Genomic DNA, 20,632 nt, shown 5'->3' on the forward strand with positions numbered 1-20,632 from the left:
GCCAAACACACAACACCCTTCCCAACACCTGACGTCCAAACCAGCTCTTCACCTCAGCCTGAAGCATATCAGTCAGCAAGCACTGTCTGCAGTCTGCTCTCTCCTCTATGTCCTCAACATGCCCTCTCTACACTGCCTCGCAGTGCCACGCAGCTGGGTTTAGCCCTGGCTCTTTCATCTACAACTCGAGACCTTCCTCTCACGATTGTTCATCGTCTGTCCACACTTCCCCACTCACCCACCGGAGTCCCAACAGAAGAGCCTGCTATGTGTGTTCTCAATGTCTGTCCCACGATCGACTTAGCTGCTGGGTTAAGCCCTGGCTCTATTTCTACTACTAAGAACACTCCTCTCCAGCACTATTCTTCGTCTGTCCCGTCTTCCCCGCTCATCCCATTTGGGATCTTACCTGAACTTTCGTTCGTACCTCTGTTAGTGTGACTTTGTCAATGTTCCAAGTCGGACCGAAACGTCGTCGTAAGCTTCTCTCTTTTATGTGCGGGTTATTTGTGTATCGTTCTAGTCACGGTATTGTGCCTTTTTGTTATTTATATACTATACAATAATCATGAAACAAATTAAAACTGCGCTGAAAAATTGGTAATCATGCTGTCATAATGCTTGTACTTATTTTTTTGGGTTATCCTAGGTAATTTACACTATGTACGATAATTGTACTAAAGTGTACCTGTGCCTAAATAAACTTACATATTGGCTAGGCTAAACTGAGTACTGTATTGTACAGTACTGTATTTTCATAATGCTGTACTCCTACAGGATGGCTGGAGATGCCAAACAGATGCCCAAACTGAACTTGGAGCGTGACTCACAAAGCCTCAGCAAGGCACAGCTGGACTACATGAGACTTGTTGAAAGTCAGGTGAGGAAATATTACCTGGGTAAATGAAAACTAACTGCTAGGCCTATATTAACTTAGTGGCACTTCTTATATCAGTCAAAATGGTTGGGGAATGCCTGTCCTTTGGTACTGTTTTCTGAGGTACAGTTCAGGAAGAAGGCAAATTTAAACTTTGTTTCATGTTAGGTTATTCCTTTTTTTTTATGATATGTAATATCTTGTTGAATGTAAATTTGTTTATTTGATGGGAAGGGGAGTGTACCAATTTTTAGTAAACTTTCACTTTTGTCTGCTATATAGTAGTACATAGTAGTAGCCACCACCTACAGTGGACCCTCGACCAACAATATTAATCCGTTCCAGAGAACTCATCGTTAGACAAAATTATCGTTAGTTGAATTAATTTTCCCCGTAAGAAATAATGGAAGTCAAATTAATATGTTCGAGACGCCCAAAAGTATGAAAAAAAATACTTTTACCACATGAAATATGCATTTTCCTACACACAAACAGGATAGATGCACAATACATGTATACATATGTATACAGTGGACCCCTGCATAGCGATATTAATCCGTGCAAGAGAGCTCATTGTTATGCGAAATTATCGTTATGCGAATGAATTTTCCCCATAAGAAATAATGGAAATCAAATTAATCCGTGCAAGACACCCAAAAGTATGAAAAAAAAATTTTACCACATGAAATATACATTTTCCTACACACAAAGAGAAGGATACATGCACAATAGTAGAGTAGTACATGCACAATATATATTGTGCATTTACTACTCTACTAAATGAAGAATAAATGACACCTTTATTGAAGATGCAGCAATGACTGATGAGACACTGTGTCCTGGGAGTGCCTTTTCCTCCTGAGTACTGTAGGTCCTGTTTGGCATTTTCTTCCAGAACAGGCCTTATCACACTGTGTATGCCACTACGATTCTTAAATCTCTCAAACCAACCTTTGCTGGCTTTAAATTCACCAATATGAGCACTAGTTCCAGGCATTTTTCCCTGTTCACCTGGGTGTTAGTCGACTGGTGTGGGTTGCATCCTGGGAGACAAGACTAAGGACCCCAATGGAAATAAGTTAGACAGTCTTCGATGACACTGACTTTTTTGGGTTATCCTGGGTGGCAAATCCTCTGGGGTTAATTGTTTCTTGGTATTCTCAATAAGCCACACCAACAACTGTGCTACAGCAGCAGCAGCAGCAGCAGCAGCTGACAGTGCTACAGCAGCAGCAGACGATGCTCCAGCAGCAGCAGACGGTACTACAGCAGCAGCAGCAGCTGATGGTGGTACAGCAGCAGCAGCAGCTGACAGTGCTACAGCAGCAGCAGATGATGCTACAGCAGCAGCAGACGGTACTACAGCAGCAGCTGACGGTGGTACAGCAGCAGCAGCTGACAGTGCTACAGCAGCAGCAGACGATGCTACAGCAGCAGCAGACGATGCTACAGCAGCAGCAGACGATGCTACAGCAGCAGCAGACGGTACTACAGCAGCAGCTGACGGTGCTACAGCAGCAGCAGCAGCTGACAGTGCAGCAGCAGCAGCTGACGGTGGTACAGCAGCAGCAGCAGCAGCTGTACCACCAATAGTAGCGATGGTTGATTGGGGTTTATTATACAACCTGGCCAGCTCGGAGACACGCACTCCACTTTCATACTTATCAATGATCTTTTTCTTCATCTCTATAGTAATTCTCACCCTTATTGCTGTAGGGTTGGCACTAGAAGCTTTCTTGGGGCCCATGGTCACTTATTTTGCAGATAAAATCACCAAAAACACTGTAATAATACGAAATGTTCCGATTGTATGCTTGGATGTTACCGCGGAGGCTGGGTGGTAAACAATGCCACCGGCGGAACATGTGAGCGTGGCTCAGGCTGCACATAGACGCGTCTCGGACGAACAGCGTTGAGCGGGTTTTTTAGCGGTGTGTGAGGCAAAATCTTAGCGATGAAATGTAGCGGTATGCAGATTTAACATTATGTAAGGCCAACGGTATGCGGGGGTCCACTGTATTGTGTAATCAAGAATAAATTACACTTTACCTTTATTTTTAATTAAATCTTCATGCAGCTGCCCTGCCTTTTCACATACGATCACTTGAGAGCATACAATCGGAACATTTCGTATTATTACAGTGTTTTTGGTGATATCTGTTTTTCGTTTATCCCCACCAATAACAGTCTCTCAACATCGTCGACTACTTGTGATCTGTGTTTCGAAAACATACTTGCACCCTTCACAACAACAGCTTCCTTGATTGCCTTTCTGTTGGCCAAGATAATAGCGATGGTTGATTGGGGTTTGTTATACAACCTGGCCAGCTCAGAGACACTCACTCCAGTTTCATACTTTGGGATGATCTTCATTTCATTTGTAATTCTCACCCTTTTTACCACAGGATTGGCACTAGAAGCTTTCTTGGGGCCCATGGTGGCTTATTTTGCAATTACAAGCACTAAAAACACTGGAATAATACAAAATGTACCGAATGTATGCGTGGATGCGACCGCACTGGCTTGTAAACACTGGCACACTAACTGAAGGCAGGGCAGCAAAGGCACGCACAGGCCAGATGGGACACATGGACGCGTTCGGGACGAATCATGTTGGTCGAGTTTTTCATCGTTGGTCGGGCCAAAATTTTTACGCTCAAATGCTTCGTTAGTTGAATTTATCGTTAGACAATGCCTTCATTGGTCAGGGGTCCACTGTGTGTGTATATGTATATGTATACAGTGGACCCCTCACCAACGGCATTAATCCGTTCCAGAGGGCTTGCCGTTGGTCGAGTTAATTTTCCCCATAAGATATAATGGAAATAGAATTAATCCGTTCCTGACACCCCAAAGTCTGAAAAAAATAAATAAATTTTTTTACATGAAATATACATTTCCTTATATGGAAAGGAATGGGACATGCAAAATAAACAATAATTAAATGCCACTTACCTTTATTGTGGAGTTGTTGATGAGTGATGTGCCAGCAGCAGGGGAAATTCAGAATTGTCTATTGCTTGGAAGGAGAATCCCCTTCCAGAAAGACTTCAGGTACCAAGTCCTTTGGTGGGGTTACCTACCTCCTTGGTTTTTTAATGCCCCTAGGACCAGCTCGAGAGTCACTGGACCCCTGTCGCACAAAACAGCTGTCCAGAGAGCTCTGTTTCTCACATGCCCTTAGGATTTCCCTAAAATGGGACACAAGAGTGTCATTGTACACGTTGCCAATGCGGCCTGCAACTTCGGTGGCAGGATAAAATTCTTCGGTAAATGCTTGCACCTTGTAAACACTGAACACATTTCCCTAATCCTTGATGAAGTCATCTTCCTCTATCTCTCTTCATCCTGCTCGGAAGAACATTCCTGAGATGTGATCTGTTGCTGTGCTTCTGAAGCTCTTGCAGGTCTGCAGTGGTTAGTTCTTCCTCGTCGTTCTGCACCAACTCTTCCACATCCTCGTCACAAACCTCCAACCCTAACGACACAATAGCTTCCACTACTGGCATAGCCTCCTGAGGGTAAGCCCCAAACTCTTCAACATCCCTCTGTTCTACACATTCTGGCCACAGTTTCCTCCAAGCAGAGTTCAAGGTCCTCTTGGTCACTCCCTCCCAAGCCTTACCTATAAGGTTTACACAACTGAGGGTATTGAAGTGATCATTCCAAAACTCTTAGGATCAATTGAGTATCTGAGGTCACTTCAAAGCACTTTTGAAACACTGCTTTTGTGTAGAGTTTTTTGAAGTTTGAAATGACCTGCTGGTCCATGGGCTGGAGGAGAGGAGTTGTATTAGGAGGCAAAAACTTCACCTTAACGAAACCAAACTCTCCTGCAATTTCCTCTTGCAAGTCGTGAGGATGAGCAGGAGCATTGTCCATTACCAGGAGGCACTTGAGTGGCAATTTCTTTTCCTGGAGGTATTTTGTCACAGTGGGGCCAAACACACCATAAAACCAGTCCAAGAAAAATACCCTAGTGACCCATGCCTTACTGTTTGATCTCCACAGCACGCACAAATTACCCTTGACGATATTGTTTTTCCTGAACACACTGGGAGTTTGAGTGATACACCAATAAAGGCTTCACTTTGCAATCACCACTAGCATTACTACACAACATTAATGTCAGCCTGTCTTTCACAGGCTTATGTCCTGGGAGTGCCTTTTCCTCCTGAGTAATGTAGGTCCTGTTTGGCATTTTCTTACAAAACAGGCCTGTTTCATCACAATTAAATACTTGCTCAGGTTTTAGGTTTTCAGTTTCTATGTATTCCTTAACCCTTAAACTGTCCAAACGTAGATCTACGTTTTTTCAACGTTTGAAAGTATGTAAAAAAATGTAGATCTTTTTGTTTTTTTTTACATTTTACATTTTATATATATATATATATATATATATATATATATATATATATATATATATATATATATATATATATATATATATATATATATATATATATATATTTTTTCAACAAACCGGCCGTATCCCACCGAGGCAGGGTGACCCAAAAAAGAAAGAAAATCCCCAAAAAGAAAATACTTTCATCATCATTCAACACTTTCACCACACTCGCACATTATCACTGTTTTTGCAGAGGTGCTCAGAATACAACAGTTTAGAAGCATACACATATAAAGATACACAACATATCCCTCCAAACTGCCAATATATATATATATATATATATATATATATATATATATATATATATATATATATATATATATATATATATATATATATATATATATATATATATATATATCAGCTCCCAACTCAACCAATTATGTAAGTTTATTTTTGTAAGTGCTTTTGTAGGTGTATTTTTAGGGGTCTGAAAAGGACTAATCTAATTCACAATATTTCTTATGGGAACAAATTCAGTCTATAACGGCACCCAGACAGACATCTGGATTGAAATAATATCGTTATGCAGGGGTCCACTGTATGTATATATATATATATATATATATATATATATATATATATATATATATGTACATGTATATATATATATATATATATATATATATATATATGTACATGTATATATATATCTAGGTAGCAGGTTGGTAGACAGCAACCACCCAGGGAGGTACTACTGTCCTGCCAAGTGATTGTAAAACGAAAGCTTGTAATTGTTTTACATGATGGTAGGATTGCTGGTGTCTTTTTTCTGTCTCATAAACATGGAAGATTTCTGGTACGTCTTGCTACTTCAACTTACACTTAGGTCACACTACACATACATGTACAAGCATATATATACACACTCCTCTGGGTTTTCTGCTATTTTCTTTCTAGTTCTTGTTCTTATTTATTTCCTCTTATCTCTATGGGGAAATGGAACAGAATTCTTCCTCCGTAAGCCATGCGTGTTGTAAGAAGCGACTAAAATGCCGGGGGCAAGTTGCTAGTAACCCCTTCTCCTGTATAAATTACTAAATTTGAATAGAGGAACTTTTGTTTTTCTTTTTGGGCCATCCTGCCTCGGTGGGATACGGCTGGTTTGTTGAAAGAAGAAGAAATATATATATATATATATATATATATATATATATTTATATTTTAACACACTGGCCGTATCCCACCGAGGCGGGGTGGCCCAAAAGGAAAAATGAAAGTTTTTCCTTTTACATTTAGTATTACTATATATATACAGGAGAAGGGGTTACTAACCCCTTACTCCCAGCATTTTAGTCGCCTCTTACAACACGCATGGCTTACGGAGGAAGAATTCTGTTCCTCTTCCCCATGGAGAAAAATAAATAAATAAATAAATAAATAAATATATAAATATATAAATATATAAATATATAAATATATAAATATATAAATATATAAATATATAAATATATATATATATATATATATATATATATATATATATATATATATATATATATATATATATATATATATATATATATATATATATATATATATATATATATATATATATATATATAAATATATATATATATATATATATAAATATATATATATATATATATATATAAATATATATATATATATATATATATAAATATATATATATATATATATAAATATATATATATATAAATATATATATATATATATATAAATATATATATATATATATATATATATATATATATATATATATATATATATATATATATATATATATATATATATATATATATATGCATGCATGCAAAACAACCACTCTGAAAGAATAGAGAAATTCCAAGCGCTTTCGTGACTACTCGCATTATCAAGGAACTATGAAAGTAAAGCATCCAAGGAAGCTATATAAGGGGTCTGGCCAACACCTCACTTATGCCCAAAAATGTAGATATACACCATTTCCTTGGAAAATTAAATAGCTTAGCCCATTCTATAAACTTTCCTGTTGAGTTTGAAGAAAATAACTCATTGCCTTTTCTAGATGTTTTAATTATTAAGGGTAATAATGAATTCAAATTTAAAATTTATAGAAAACCTACAAATAACTGTTCCTATGTCCACTATTATTCATCGCATCAAGATAAAGTCAAACTGTCTGTTTTCTCATCAATGTTTTTGAGAGCTTTACGAATTTGTAGTCCTGAGTTCATAGACGAGGAAATATCCAAAATTTATGAAATAGGTAATGATTTAAAATACCCAAGAAATGTAATTGATAAATCTTTTAAAGTTGCTAGAAATACTTTTTACAATCCAAAAAGGGACAACCAGCCTTATTCAACTAAAAATATGTTGGTTCTCCCTTACCATGAAAACTTGGTTGATATGCCTTCTCTTCTTAAGACTTTTAATATTAAAGTTGTATTCAAAAATCTTGATACAGTAAAAAAAACTTTTGATAAAGAATTCCCCCCAAAATGCTGATGGATGTGTCTATAAGATTCCTTGTAAAATTTGTGATAAAGTTTATTACGGTCAAACTGGTAAAAATCTCGAACTAAGATTAAAACAACATAAATATAGCATGAGAACTGGACAAGATTCCAATGCTCTATTTATTCATGTAAGAGATTTTAACCATCCAATTGATTTTCAAAAAGTTGAGAAAGTAGTATCAAGCAAGTCCATGGTCGACAGGAATATAATTGAATCTTGTTTCATAAAAAGCAGTTTTGACAATAATATGAATATTTCCTTTGGTTTATATAAATTAGATCCATTTATAATTAATAGAATTTGGGAAGAATTTAATAATACACTGGACAAATAATAATTTTTAAATTTTCTTGGGTAGAATAGTTTGCTGGTGAGTTGTGCAAAGGACCTGTCCAGTTGGGCCGGTGCGCGTCAGGTGTTTAACCGTTGTGGGATCTGATAGTGAGGTGCTGGCCAGACCCCTTATATAGCTTCCTTGGATGCTTTACTTTCATAGTTCCTTGATAATGTGAGTAGTCACGAAAGCGCTTGGAATTTCTCTATTCTTTCAGAGTGGTTGTTTTGCATGCATGCATATATATATATATATAGATACCGAGTATATATATATATATATATATATATATATATATATATATATATATATATATACAGTAGGGCCCCACTTATACGGCGGGTTAGGTTCCAGGCTACCGCCGTAAAGCGGAAATCGCCGTAAAGTGGAACACCCTTTTTTTCCACTTATAAATGCATACAAACACTAGATAACAAGTTTACACTAACATATATTAAGTTAGCAATAGAACCAGGCATCAAAAAACAATAAAAAGGTACAATACACACATAGTGCACTCATTACTTACCTTAAAATATTTATAGTCTTAATCTAGGGTGAGACAAGTAGTATTTATTGTAAGAAATCAAGTGTGGTATGTATTGTAATAGCCTCACCAGGCCACCCCACCCACACATACTATTCTATGATATTTAAGCATCCCAGAGCGATAAAATGTATATACAGTTCACTCATTACTTACCTTAAAATATTTGTAGTCTTAATGTAGGGTCAGGAGTAAGTAAATGAGATAAAACGAATAAATGAGAGAAAGAATGAGTACATGAGAGGGGGCAGGCGCAGTTATGTAAACAAACCAGGGGAAGGTAAGTTTTGTAAACAAACGAAATGTACACATCTGGTTTGTGTACAAGTTACATTGTGTACAGGTTGTCTCTACATTGATACGGTAGAATTAATAAAGAAGAACACTCCCATTCTCATGTAACATCATTTTGAGAAGAAATGAAGCTCTGAGTGAAGGCAATGGAAATAAGTCACACTGACTTTTTTGGGTTATCCTAGGTTCTCTACACGTATGTTGTTATGTATGATAATCTATGTAACTGTATTTGTGTATACCTGAATAAACTTACATACATACGAAAGGAATAATTTTCTACAGTTACCCCCAGTAACACATTTACTCTTATGTTAGATTAGAGAAAATGTTATTCTTGCCGTCACTTGTACAAGTTATGTGGCTCCCACATCTTATATTTATGTTTATTTATTCTATTGTGGGGTGTATTTATCATCTTTTTATGTTATGTATCGTGTTTATTATATAATTTTGAAAAAAATATCATGGATGGATTAATGAAAATGTGTATATTACCGTAATATACGACATTTAATGAGACTCGGTATTGTTATTATCACCACTTGTGCAAGTCGTCTGCTACGACATCTCACATTTGTTTATTTATTCTACTGTGGGGTGTATTTATCTTATTTATATGTTATGCATCGTGTTTATTATATAATTTTGAAAAAAATATCATGGATGGATTAATGAAAATGTGTATATTACCGTAATATACGACATTTAATGAGACTCGGTATTGTTATTATCACCACTTGTGCAAGTCGTCTGCTACGACATCTCACATTTGTTTATTTATTCTACTGTGGGGTGTATTTATCTTATTTATATGTTATGCATCGTGTTTATTATATAATTTTGAAAAAAATATCATGGATGGATTAATGAAAATGTGTATATTACCGTAATATACGACATTTAATGAGACTCAGTATTGTTATTATCACCACTTGTGCAAGTCGTCTGCTCACATCTCACATTTGTTTATTTATTCTACTGTGGGGTGTATTTATCTTATTTATATGTTATGCATCGTGTTTATTATATAATTTTGAAAAAAATATCATGGATGGATTAATGAAAATGTGTATATTAACGTAATATACGACATTTAAATGACTCGATGTATGTAAGTTTATTTAGGTACAGGTATACATAAGTATAATTATCATAGTATATATAAAATATGAAATAACTTTTAAAAACATTTGAAATTTTGGAGTTTCCAGACAAAATGGAGAGACTTAGTGCTTACTGAGCTCATGGAGAATGTAAACAAACAGGGTGGGGCACGGTGACCGTATTAGAAAGTCAGGTGGGGGGAGCCGTATAGTGAGTTTTGGTCATAATTTGAAATGTCCGTATTAGCGGAACGCCGTAAAGCGGAACGCCGTAAAGCGGGGCCCTCCTGTATAATATATATATATATATATATATATAATATATATATATAATATATATATATAATATATATATATATATATATTTATTTTTTTTTTTTATTTTTATTTATTTTTTTTTTTTTTTTTTTATTTTTTGTTATTTATTTGTATACTGTGCCTCATATTTTCTTATCTCATACACCTAAAATGTTGGCTTTGCATATCATACTATATCTAAAATGTCATGATGTTGTCTTAATATAATTTGTAGCAGTACAGCCACACCTAGTTGTATTTTCTGATGTTTTGAACACTCAAAAGCATTTGATACGTCTTTCAAGGCTCTACACCTGGCTCTCTTCACGGTGATGCCTTAAAGCTGGTGAAAGGCTGTTGTTCCAAGGACTTGGTTACCGTACCCCTTTTATTAACCCTGATTGCCCACCATTTCCCAGGTGTAGTATGACCCTTGAGTTTATTGCTTCCTCATGACTGCATCTATCCACACCTGCTCTCTTTCAACAAAAGGAAAATTACTAGAGGGAACAAGCCATCATCAACAGTATACACATTTAAGTAATTTTTATCAACAGCTTGAATTCTGGAGTTATCTATTCTAGTTCATGCTGCATGAGCACCTCTCCTAAGTTGTGAAGTGGGATAGGGAGTCTTTTCCATTAACCAGTTTGCGGTATCCATGATAAAGTTAAATTCACATTTTTTCATAATAGCCATGACTGCAGCTACTCTGCTTCCATAAAGATTTAGACTCTATTTTAGCATGATACAATATTTGTACAGAGGTGGATGACATCTAGGTGTGCATGCAGAAAATCCCTTAATATACGGAGCATTTCAAGCAAATTTAAGACTACTTGAGATTAATAAGGCAAAGACAGTGAATACAAGAGGTTTAATATACCACATAAGCCAAAGCTTCTTTTAAATTGTTTTGATATTTTCTCATGTTCTTGCACATTTTTATTTTGCTTTTGTCTTGCAGAACTTGGAGCGGGTGGCGAAGCTGGCCAGAATGAAACGAAACAACATAATTGTGGGGTCTGTCTTGGGGCTCGGAGCTCTTGCCATATATGGCTACTCTATATACTCAGTGAAACAGGAAAAATTCTTGGACGAATTAGAATGATGCGTAAGAATTTGACCCTGGCTAGCAGGCTAATACGTTTATTTTTTCCTATAAATCTTGTGTAATCTAGTACTGCTGAATCATCTCCAATTACTATGTTAGCATTAAATGTACGAGGAGGAAAATATTAGGTTCACAATTCTGTACAGAAGTTTACTATGATGTGGACTCTATCATTTCTTTTATCTAAAAATAATCTCTTAAGGAACATAATTGTAATTCACAAAAAGGCATCATGCTGGTACATTTCTGTGTAACTGTATGGATGCTTCAGTTTATTCAGTAGTTGGGAATGAAAGAACAGTTAAAATATACAGTTGGCTAGTTTCTATGCCCGGGATGAAATATGTACATAGTGGTGTGCGGCTCTAAGTGTATTGTGTATACAGAGTTTATTTTGATCTCTGTATGAAAGATTGAATTATTCTTAATTGGTGGTATATGAATGATATGCAGCCTTAATCACATTCATGTAATTGATATGCTTTAAACCAACCAAATATGCCCAGGATGTGTCAACATTAGTGTTTGCAGTATGGGGATTGTAGTGAAAGGGTCGTCCATAGCCTGACCCGATGGTGACACAGGCACAACACCGCTTCTCTGTTGACAAGTAGATTGTAATTATTTTTATAATGATATGACTTCATAATAAATGGTTAACTGTCCAGGTATGTGTTAGTGCCTGATCACGAATCATTTGAGTGTGTTTTGAGATTGACATTTTTAATTGTGATTATATGCATCCTTAATGAAGATATTAGATACTATTACAAACAGTTGTGTAATATAATATTGCAACATTTGCTGAATTTTAATTACAGCAGAACCTCAGGCACAAGGATATAATATTCAGTAGGAGTCACAAAATCGTAATAACACGATTGCAGACAAACCACGCGAGGCCAGCTTATGTGAAGGCCTAGAGTTTTACAACTCATTTGCTGTGAGTTCACTTCCCACCCGTACTGTGGTTTATTCAGTAGGAGTGTTTAACTGTACTGTATTCGCATATTAGTGCTAATACAATACTGGAGGAAAATGCAATATAAATATTCATCCAAGGTGATTGGGGCCAAAAGTGTTCCACTTAACTGAGTATGCTAAGAGACAACACAAAAAGTATCAGGGGCTCAAGAGTGTTCAACTACCTCCCAACATACATAAGGGGGATTACCAATAGGCCCCCTAACTGTCTTCAAGAGGGAGCTGGACAAGCACCTAAAGTTAGTACCTGACCAGCTGGGCTGTGGTTTGTATGTCGGTACTTGTGTATTGCACTTGTTTACCAACTTTTTGGTATTACATACCAGCATAACATAGTGGGTTGGGTGATGGTTTGCTTTTGTATTTGCTGGCCACACTTAGAGCTTGTGCAATTTTTAATTCCCAGTTCAAGTTATGGATTACAGGTGTGTTGAGTGGTGGCTTGCTCATGTATTTGCTGCTCAGACTCTCAGTTCAAATGTTTTCGAGTCATGGCCTGCTTGTAAGTTGAGGACTTCAGTGAATTACAAGCATGGGTGATGTCAGGTGAGTTGGGTGGTGATTGTTCATGTATTTAGGGTCAAGCAGACATCAGAAGGTAGACATCCTTTTGACCCTCTTGTAATATCTTGAATTGATCAATACAGCCATAACTTTTTTTTTGTACTAATTCAGAAATGAACCACCACCTCTAAGCTAATTTCATTTCATTATACAGTGGTAAACCAAGTTTCAAACTTATTTCATTCCAGAATGCTGTTCGAGTGCCAATACTGAATGAATTTGTTCCCATAACGAATAATGTAAATTAGATTAGTCCGTTTCATACCCTCAAAAATACACTTACAAACACAAATAGACTTGCATAATTGTTCGAGTTGGGAGCAGCTCGAAACTCGGGATACCACTGTATTTTTATTCCTCCTGTTAGTGTAATATACACCATACAGTAATAGTGTATAAAATGTAAATACAAAATATCATACCTACAGTATATAATTATAATCATTTACCTGCAACACAATGTGGCTGCTCCCAGACTCTGGCAAGACAGTGATGCAGTGAGTGATGATGAAAGCATTTCTTCTTTTTCGGGTCACCCTGCCTTGTTGGGAAATGGCCGATATGTTAAAAAATAATTCCTATAGGTTAATTCCTAAGATTAATCACATTTTTAGTCTTCCTGTTTCTGACTGTTCAATTTGTTGAACTGTATGCCAATACCTCATACAATGAAAGTGCACTCCTTGTGTATGTACTAATATTCTGTATGCTAGATTTTATGTTCAGACTCTGCTTCACTATTCTTTCAAAGAAGTTCCTTGATACAAGTAAGGGCCTCCTAATTCAAGCAGTTGAACTTTTCTTCCTCTTCCTTGGATTAAATCTGATTGCCTCCCATTCCCTAAGTGCTGTATGACTTCTTAGTTTAGAGCTTCCCTCCAATAATAATGTTACACTGCTGCATGCAGTATTTATTTAGATAAATGCTTTACAGTCTGTTCCTGCTGCTTTTCATTAGATAATGTGCATGTCCTAATTTCAGTCTGAACCACTCCTATTAAATTATTTTAATTTTTATCATTTCCTTTGAGGTGGGCCTGATAAGGACCTGTCAAAGCCTTTTTTCATCCTTTTAAATGCCTTGCATGGGTCTCGACCATGTAGACCCTAAAGCTCATAGTAATCATTTCAGTATTGATGACTTGATTTTTTTGCTGTTTTTCCTCTAGACTTGGTTACATAGTCATAAGTGGTCTTTTAAGCCTGATCATTTCCCGATGATCATCAACTCCCACTTTATACCTGTCCTCCTCACTAATACTAATTTAGTAATTCAAGTGTGCAAGTGTCCATTCACAAGCTGTTGTACCTTTACTTCATACAGAAATAACCTGTACGTAGGAGAATGAAACTTACGATGTTTCTGTCTGACTTGGACCTTTAACTAGTCACACAGAAGCTTGAAGGGAAGGGAGCCAGTATATATGTATATATATAAAGATATATATTCTCCATGGGGGAGTGGAACAGAATTCTTCCTCCGTAAGCCATGCATGTTGTAAGAGGCGACTAAAATGCCGGGAGCAAGGAGCTAGTAACCCTTTCTCCTGTATAAATTACTAAATTTAAAAAGAGAAACTTTTGTTTTTCTTTTTGGGCCACCGTGCCTTGGTGGGATACGGCCGGTTTGTTGAAAGAAGAATAATATATATATATATACATGTATATATATATATATATATATATATATATATATATATATATATATATATATATATATATATACGTATATATATTTTTTTTTTTTTTATATATATATATATATATATATATATATATATATATATATATATATATATATATATATATATATATATATATATATATATATATTTTCAACAAGTCAGCCGTCTCCCACCGAGGCAGGGTGACCCAAAAAAGAAAGAAAATCCCCAAAAAGAAAATACTTTCATCATCATTCAACACGTCACCACACTCGCACATTATCACTGTTTTTGCAGAGGTGCTCAGAATACACAGTTTAGAAGCATACACATATAAAGATACACAACATATCCCTCCAAACTGCCAATATCCCAAACCCCTCCTTTAAAGTGCAGGCATTGTACTTCCCATTTCCAGGACTTAAGTCTGACTATATGAAAATAACTGGTTTCCCTGAATCCCTTCACTAAATATTACCCTGCTCACACTCCAACAGATCGTCAAGTCCCAAGTACCATTCATCTCCATTCACTCCTATCTAACACGCTCACGCACGCTTGCTGGAAGTCCAAGCCCCTCGCCCACATGGCAGGGAGTAGTAGAATGATAGGTTGTAGTAGTAATGGTAGAGGTAGTCGTAATAGTGGTATAATTAGTGCAACAGTGGCAGTAAGAAGGTAGTAGTGGTAGAGAGATACAGGAGTCAGAGAGTGGAGTGTTAAGCAATAATAGTAGTAATAGTAGTGGAGGTAGTTTAAGAACAAGAGAAAGAAAAAGGAGCAATGCAGGAGAGAGAATGGCCCACAAGGGTAGGACAAAAACTCGTAGGACAGAACTTACCTAGGTAGAAGAAAGGAAAAGCAAAGAAAATAAATGAAAGAAGAGATAAGGTAAAGAGATAAAGATTAGGTTGTCACGAGTGTTCTGAAATTAGAAGCATTTGAAAATTTAATGAGAAAGGAAGGCATCTACAGAGACAAAGCCAAGACTAAGATTCATATTAGGAAAGCTTGTGAACAGGTGATGCTTCAACAAGACTGCATCTATGAAGGCTAGAAGGGTAGATAATTTTGGCAGAGGACCAGTCAACAGGATGACTGTGATCTTTAACATGACAGTAAAGAACATTATTAGTGTTGGCAAGTCTAACACTTCTTTTGTGCTCTTTAAGTCTGTCAGAAAGAGTAGCCAGTTTCTCCAGAGTATTGAAGAGGACAAAATATTTTTTAATAAACGTACATCTTGGCAGTCCTATGACTGAACTATTCACATATATTGTGCTGCTTGAGGCTGTTACCAATAAACTTGTGCTGTTGGTTACTTTTGCTTTTAAGACACCAAGGGCTCAAGCATGTCTTGCCCTAAGTATAGCTAAGCATACTTGCTGACTTGCTTAAATCTCTACAAAGTGCTAATACAGTACCTCTGAGTGCTGCATTGAAGTAGGTGTAGAAATTATAGACAACCTTGCTTGTCTACCATCCTTAATGTGGAATGTGTGGAGTTAGCCATCCACACAGACATGGCGGTAGTAATAAGACATCAGTTTATCTTCCATTTGCTTAGAATTAACAAGAAAAATTTAAAGAGTGGTACAGTATAGGTTTGAGGATTTTTTCACTACCCTAGTAATAATAATAAGAAACTTGTTCAAGTTGCACTCATAAAAGGTTTTAAGTGTCAAGTATAATGAATGTTATGTTACTAAAATCTGTCTGGTACAGGTATTTAAATTAAATAGTGCAAATCAACAATTCTGTAACATTTTACATCTTGCTCATGATGGAAGTTTGCATGATTATCATCTGCTGCATCCTGTTATTTGAACCATCTTTAATTATTGCAGAGCCTTTAACAAAACTTTAAATACGTGAATTCTACATTCAGGTTTAAGCATAAGCGAGTAACTACTGCAATAAGGATGTGAACCGTTTTATTAACTCAGCAGTGCCATTCGACTGACTTTTCAGAGTGAGCCATTATCAACAGATAGAGTCAAGCCCCCACTACTACTACTACTGCTTAATGACCCACATGTGCCTCATAGAAATACGTACATATATGACAAGACAATCATTATTGAGTCTAGATACTAGGCAAGAGAGAAACATGATCTACAAGATTTAGATACTTGGCAAGGAAAAAAAATGAGCAAGATTTGGAGGTAAATTTAATTTTTAGAGATATAATGTAGTGTAATTTTTTGTAATAATTAAAGCATGCTAAAAATCAGGAAATAATAATTTATGTATGGGTTTGGAGCTAGTGTGTGTTGCAGTTCAGAGGGTCACTTGAATTGACAGTAACACTTCTGGCAAGAGCTATTGAGCGCATGTGAATGTTTGTTTATCTTTCTTTAGGTCACCCTGCCTTGTGGCTTGCTATAAAATAAAAGTGTACATTTCATGCATAGAATTGAGGCTAATAAAAAGATACAGTTACATATACTTTTAATAATGAATGATTATCTGTGTATAACACAGGTACTGGACCATCTGGCTGATGGGCAAAGTTTGGAAACTTGACAATATTCAAAGAACAGATCAATCTGTTCAAAGAACAGGTCAGTCTAGTATACAGTACAACACAATATTACCAACATGACAGATGAACCACACATCTTGAGTATTTATTATCACAACTTATCAACATTCTTAGCTTTCACTTGTTCAGCATGTCAAGTTTCATAAATGAAGTTAGTGGATACTCCTTCAAGAAATGGGGAGAAGGGGTATCGTCATGCTGGTGAAGGGCTCTTCATTCAAGGAATTACAGCTATCTTCCCCTTTTTCAGACTAAACCTGATTTTTCTCAGATTCCCTAGGTGCTGATTGACCCTAAGAGTTTAGTGCTTCCTCATGAATACAATAATAATGTAGTTAATGCTCAGTGATGTCAAATGTGATGTACAAAGGCCAGAACAGCTGCTATTATGGCATCTTAAGTGATGGTCTGTATTTGCTCATTATTATATTCATGGGAAAACACAACCAGATTTGATGCTCACTGATACCTATGATATGTTTCAGTATGTTTATCACTTCTAGGACACCCATACATGCTTTGTCTTCCCTCCTGGCCCATAATTTCAGCTTTGATGCAGATTCTTTGATTTCTTAACTGACACCAATTTCCTTCATTGACCGTAATCTCCATTCTTTTCGGTGAATATCCTCCTGTGACCCCCTCACCCCTTCCCATGATCTCTCATCTCTGCTGTGCAGTGCTGTGAGACCATTATATTAACACAATAATAATACTTCATACAGGAATTTCCATTTCTTCAAGAGGTAGTGCAGTGTAGAATCTACCCAGACCATTAACTTGCCTTTCTGTGAAAAAACTACAGCAGCACAGAATTTTACAATAATTTTTCTTAGACATAAGGGTTCAGCATTTTTTTTTTTTTTTTTTTTGCAAATATAGCAATGTAATAATCCTCAAGTACAAAAACTCTAACCAGAAGCTGTGCTCCTTTGTACAGTATTTTTCTTCATCCTAAGAATGCAGTATTTTTTATAGAAGATTTGGCTAACCAAGGAGTTAGCCCTATACCTAGGCGTGCAGTGCTTTTCTTACGGAAGACTTAGCTAACTTAGAAGTTAAAAGACTTGGCTAACCTATAAGTGAAGGATGTTCCTTACAAAAGACTTTACTAACTTAAGGGCATAGATGCTTGTAATTTTCTCTTAGCATTGTAAAAATAGGAACACTAGAAGCTATCAGTTACTGTATTTATGAATTTGGAATTCCTATTAGTGAAAAATATTAATTTGGAAAGATTCAACAGTTTGCATATGATAGAAGATAACAGAAGAGGAATGTAAAATAACTATACAATACTAAGCTAGATGCATAGACAAAAACAAAAAAAATTAAGTTGATGTAGATTCAACAAAATGTTAAATGATCCTTAGGGATTTTCATGAGTATAATAATAATACTACGGATACACTGGTGAGATCCCAACTCCCATTAGGAAAACACTAAGAAGTACCAGCTTGCTATTAGGATAATATTATAATTTTTAAACATCTTGGATTTTTCATTGCTCTCAAATGAATAAGCCTTCATTTAAATGTGTTAAAATCTAGTAGAAATTTTAACTGTTCTAGATGCAACAAGAACTTCATTACAGGATTATATTTTGCAATACACAGTAGATCGTTTGACGATACCTATTCAGTGTCTAACTTTATTTGGAGACCTTGTGTGTACAAAACCCCTAGAGAGATAATGTGAAAAGGGATCACTTAAACAATAGGGATCATAAAATATGATGTTAATATCCAATTTCTGAAAATCTGATGCCTTTATGAAGGTGCCAGATAATAAATGATCTACAGTAATTGGTAATTTAACATGCAAGATTAAAACATTATACATGTAATTTTGTTCAATTAGGGTTACTAACCCTTTTGCTTTCTTTGAAAACTCAAGTTATGAAGAAGGTTTTAATAGTAAATGTAATACATCAGCAAAATTGTAACAGGAAACTGTTTCCATAAGTCAATGACATGTATTTCAAAATACTGTACTCAGAAATGAGCTCGGGTATCTGGACTATTCTTACCCATGAATAATAATTACTGGTATAGTATATAAAAAATAACTGATATACTAATGCAAAACATTTCTGAATTACATACATGCATAGTGTATTATGAATGACAGTCAGTGTATTAACAGATTTCTTTTACACCACTTGCACCGTCTCTTCCTTTCCACTGCTGAGACTTACACAACATTGTATCCTGCCTTAGTATTTCACAATATCACTACCTCTGACCCCCCCCCCTCCTCCTCCCACTTAATACTTGCTGTCCCTCAAGCTTTTATCTGTTAGAAGATTGCAGATCAAACTATAAATAAGCACCGAGTCAGCACTGATGATTTTCTGTTGCCATTCAGTAACCATGGCATTTAAACCAAAATTAAATATTTAGATATCAAAATATCCAGCAGGCCATTTTCTGTTTACAGTAGGATGTTTTAGTATCTTGCTAACCATTTACATTAGGCTGCAAGATATTCGAGCTGCAGCAGCTTATGTATATTAAAATAAATTTGCCCTCTAAGTGACCCGTAATTTTGTTTCAGCTTTGTACCCAGTTATGCACTGGTAGAAGCTCGTTTATATTCTTGTGTTCTTTCATCATAAATGTTCAACGTCACCAGTCTGTCAAAACGGTAACTCTTCATCTTCACACATCAATGTTGCATGTGCCACAGCCAGTCTGTGATTTGCACTTTTCCTTTAGATAAAAAACAAAATATATAAGGATATAAAATTATTGCCTGAGTTTCAAATATAAAAGGTAAAAATATTCAGAATCCAAATTTCGTATACAACTTGCACACAAGTGTTATTATATACTGTGTGTATATATATATATATATAAAGTTCTAAGATTCTTGAAATTTTTGCTCATAGTAAAAAGCATCACATTTCATTTACTTACTAAGTCTAATCAACTTGAGGGATTTCCTATGGGTTCGACTTCACCATCATTGACTTGTCGGGTTATACTGATTTCTGTGCGAGTTTCAAATCGGATCCTTGGGGTTGTAGGGGTGGGCTTTGGTCGGCTGCTTGTGGTGGGTGGAGAAGCAGTAAAGGTGGGTCTTTTAGGAATGTTGAAAAAGCGGGTGGTAGCGGTAGGTGTTACGCTGGAGGTAGAAGTACGCAGAGATGGTAGTGTGTGAGTTACAGCGGGTGTGAGAGATGTAGTGGGGGCCTGAGTGGTTGCTGGACGACTGGTTGTAGTCTGAGGTGCTGCAGGACGAGATGGTATGGCACTTTCATCATCTTCAAGTGGGTTTGATGATCCTACAATGTCACTTTCCTGTAATACATAGAGGAATGTTTAAAGTTTGTAAAGTTACCAATTATAATTGTATTTGGGATATAAATTTCTTAAAGAATTTCCAACAAGTGACTATTGTAGTGAATAC

General features: G+C 36.0%; 2 protein-coding genes across 3 annotated transcripts in view; one reads left to right on the forward strand and one right to left on the reverse strand.

Annotated features, from left to right (window-relative positions):
* Positions 1-12,266, forward strand: part of Ccdc56 (Coiled-coil domain containing 56) — a 17,990-nt gene extending 5,724 nt beyond the window's left edge. The window contains exons 2-3 of the mRNA XM_070103920.1: positions 778-880; positions 11,318-12,266. Of these exons, the coding sequence (XP_069960021.1) occupies positions 779-880; positions 11,318-11,461 (246 nt within the window). The 5' untranslated portion in view covers position 778 and the 3' untranslated portion in view covers positions 11,462-12,266. The remainder of the gene's footprint in view (positions 1-777; positions 881-11,317) is intronic.
* Positions 12,267-17,114: 4,848 nt separating this feature from the next.
* LOC128698510 (uncharacterized) overlaps positions 17,115-20,632 on the reverse strand; it is a 138,159-nt gene continuing 134,641 nt past the window's right edge. Inside the window, exons 9-10 of one of the 2 annotated variants that reach the window (XM_070103924.1) lie at positions 20,140-20,523; positions 17,115-19,932 (exon numbers count right to left, since the gene is read on the reverse strand). In XM_070103924.1, coding sequence (XP_069960025.1) covers positions 20,149-20,523 — 375 coding nt within the window. In that variant the 3' untranslated portion in view covers positions 17,115-19,932; positions 20,140-20,148. Of the gene's footprint in view, positions 20,524-20,632 lie in introns of both variants that reach the window. The other variant, XM_070103923.1, reaches the window with a different exon arrangement.

Source organism: Cherax quadricarinatus, chromosome 88 (genome assembly GCF_038502225.1).
Source record: "Cherax quadricarinatus isolate ZL_2023a chromosome 88, ASM3850222v1, whole genome shotgun sequence".
NCBI classification, from domain to species: domain Eukaryota; kingdom Metazoa; phylum Arthropoda; class Malacostraca; order Decapoda; family Parastacidae; genus Cherax; species Cherax quadricarinatus.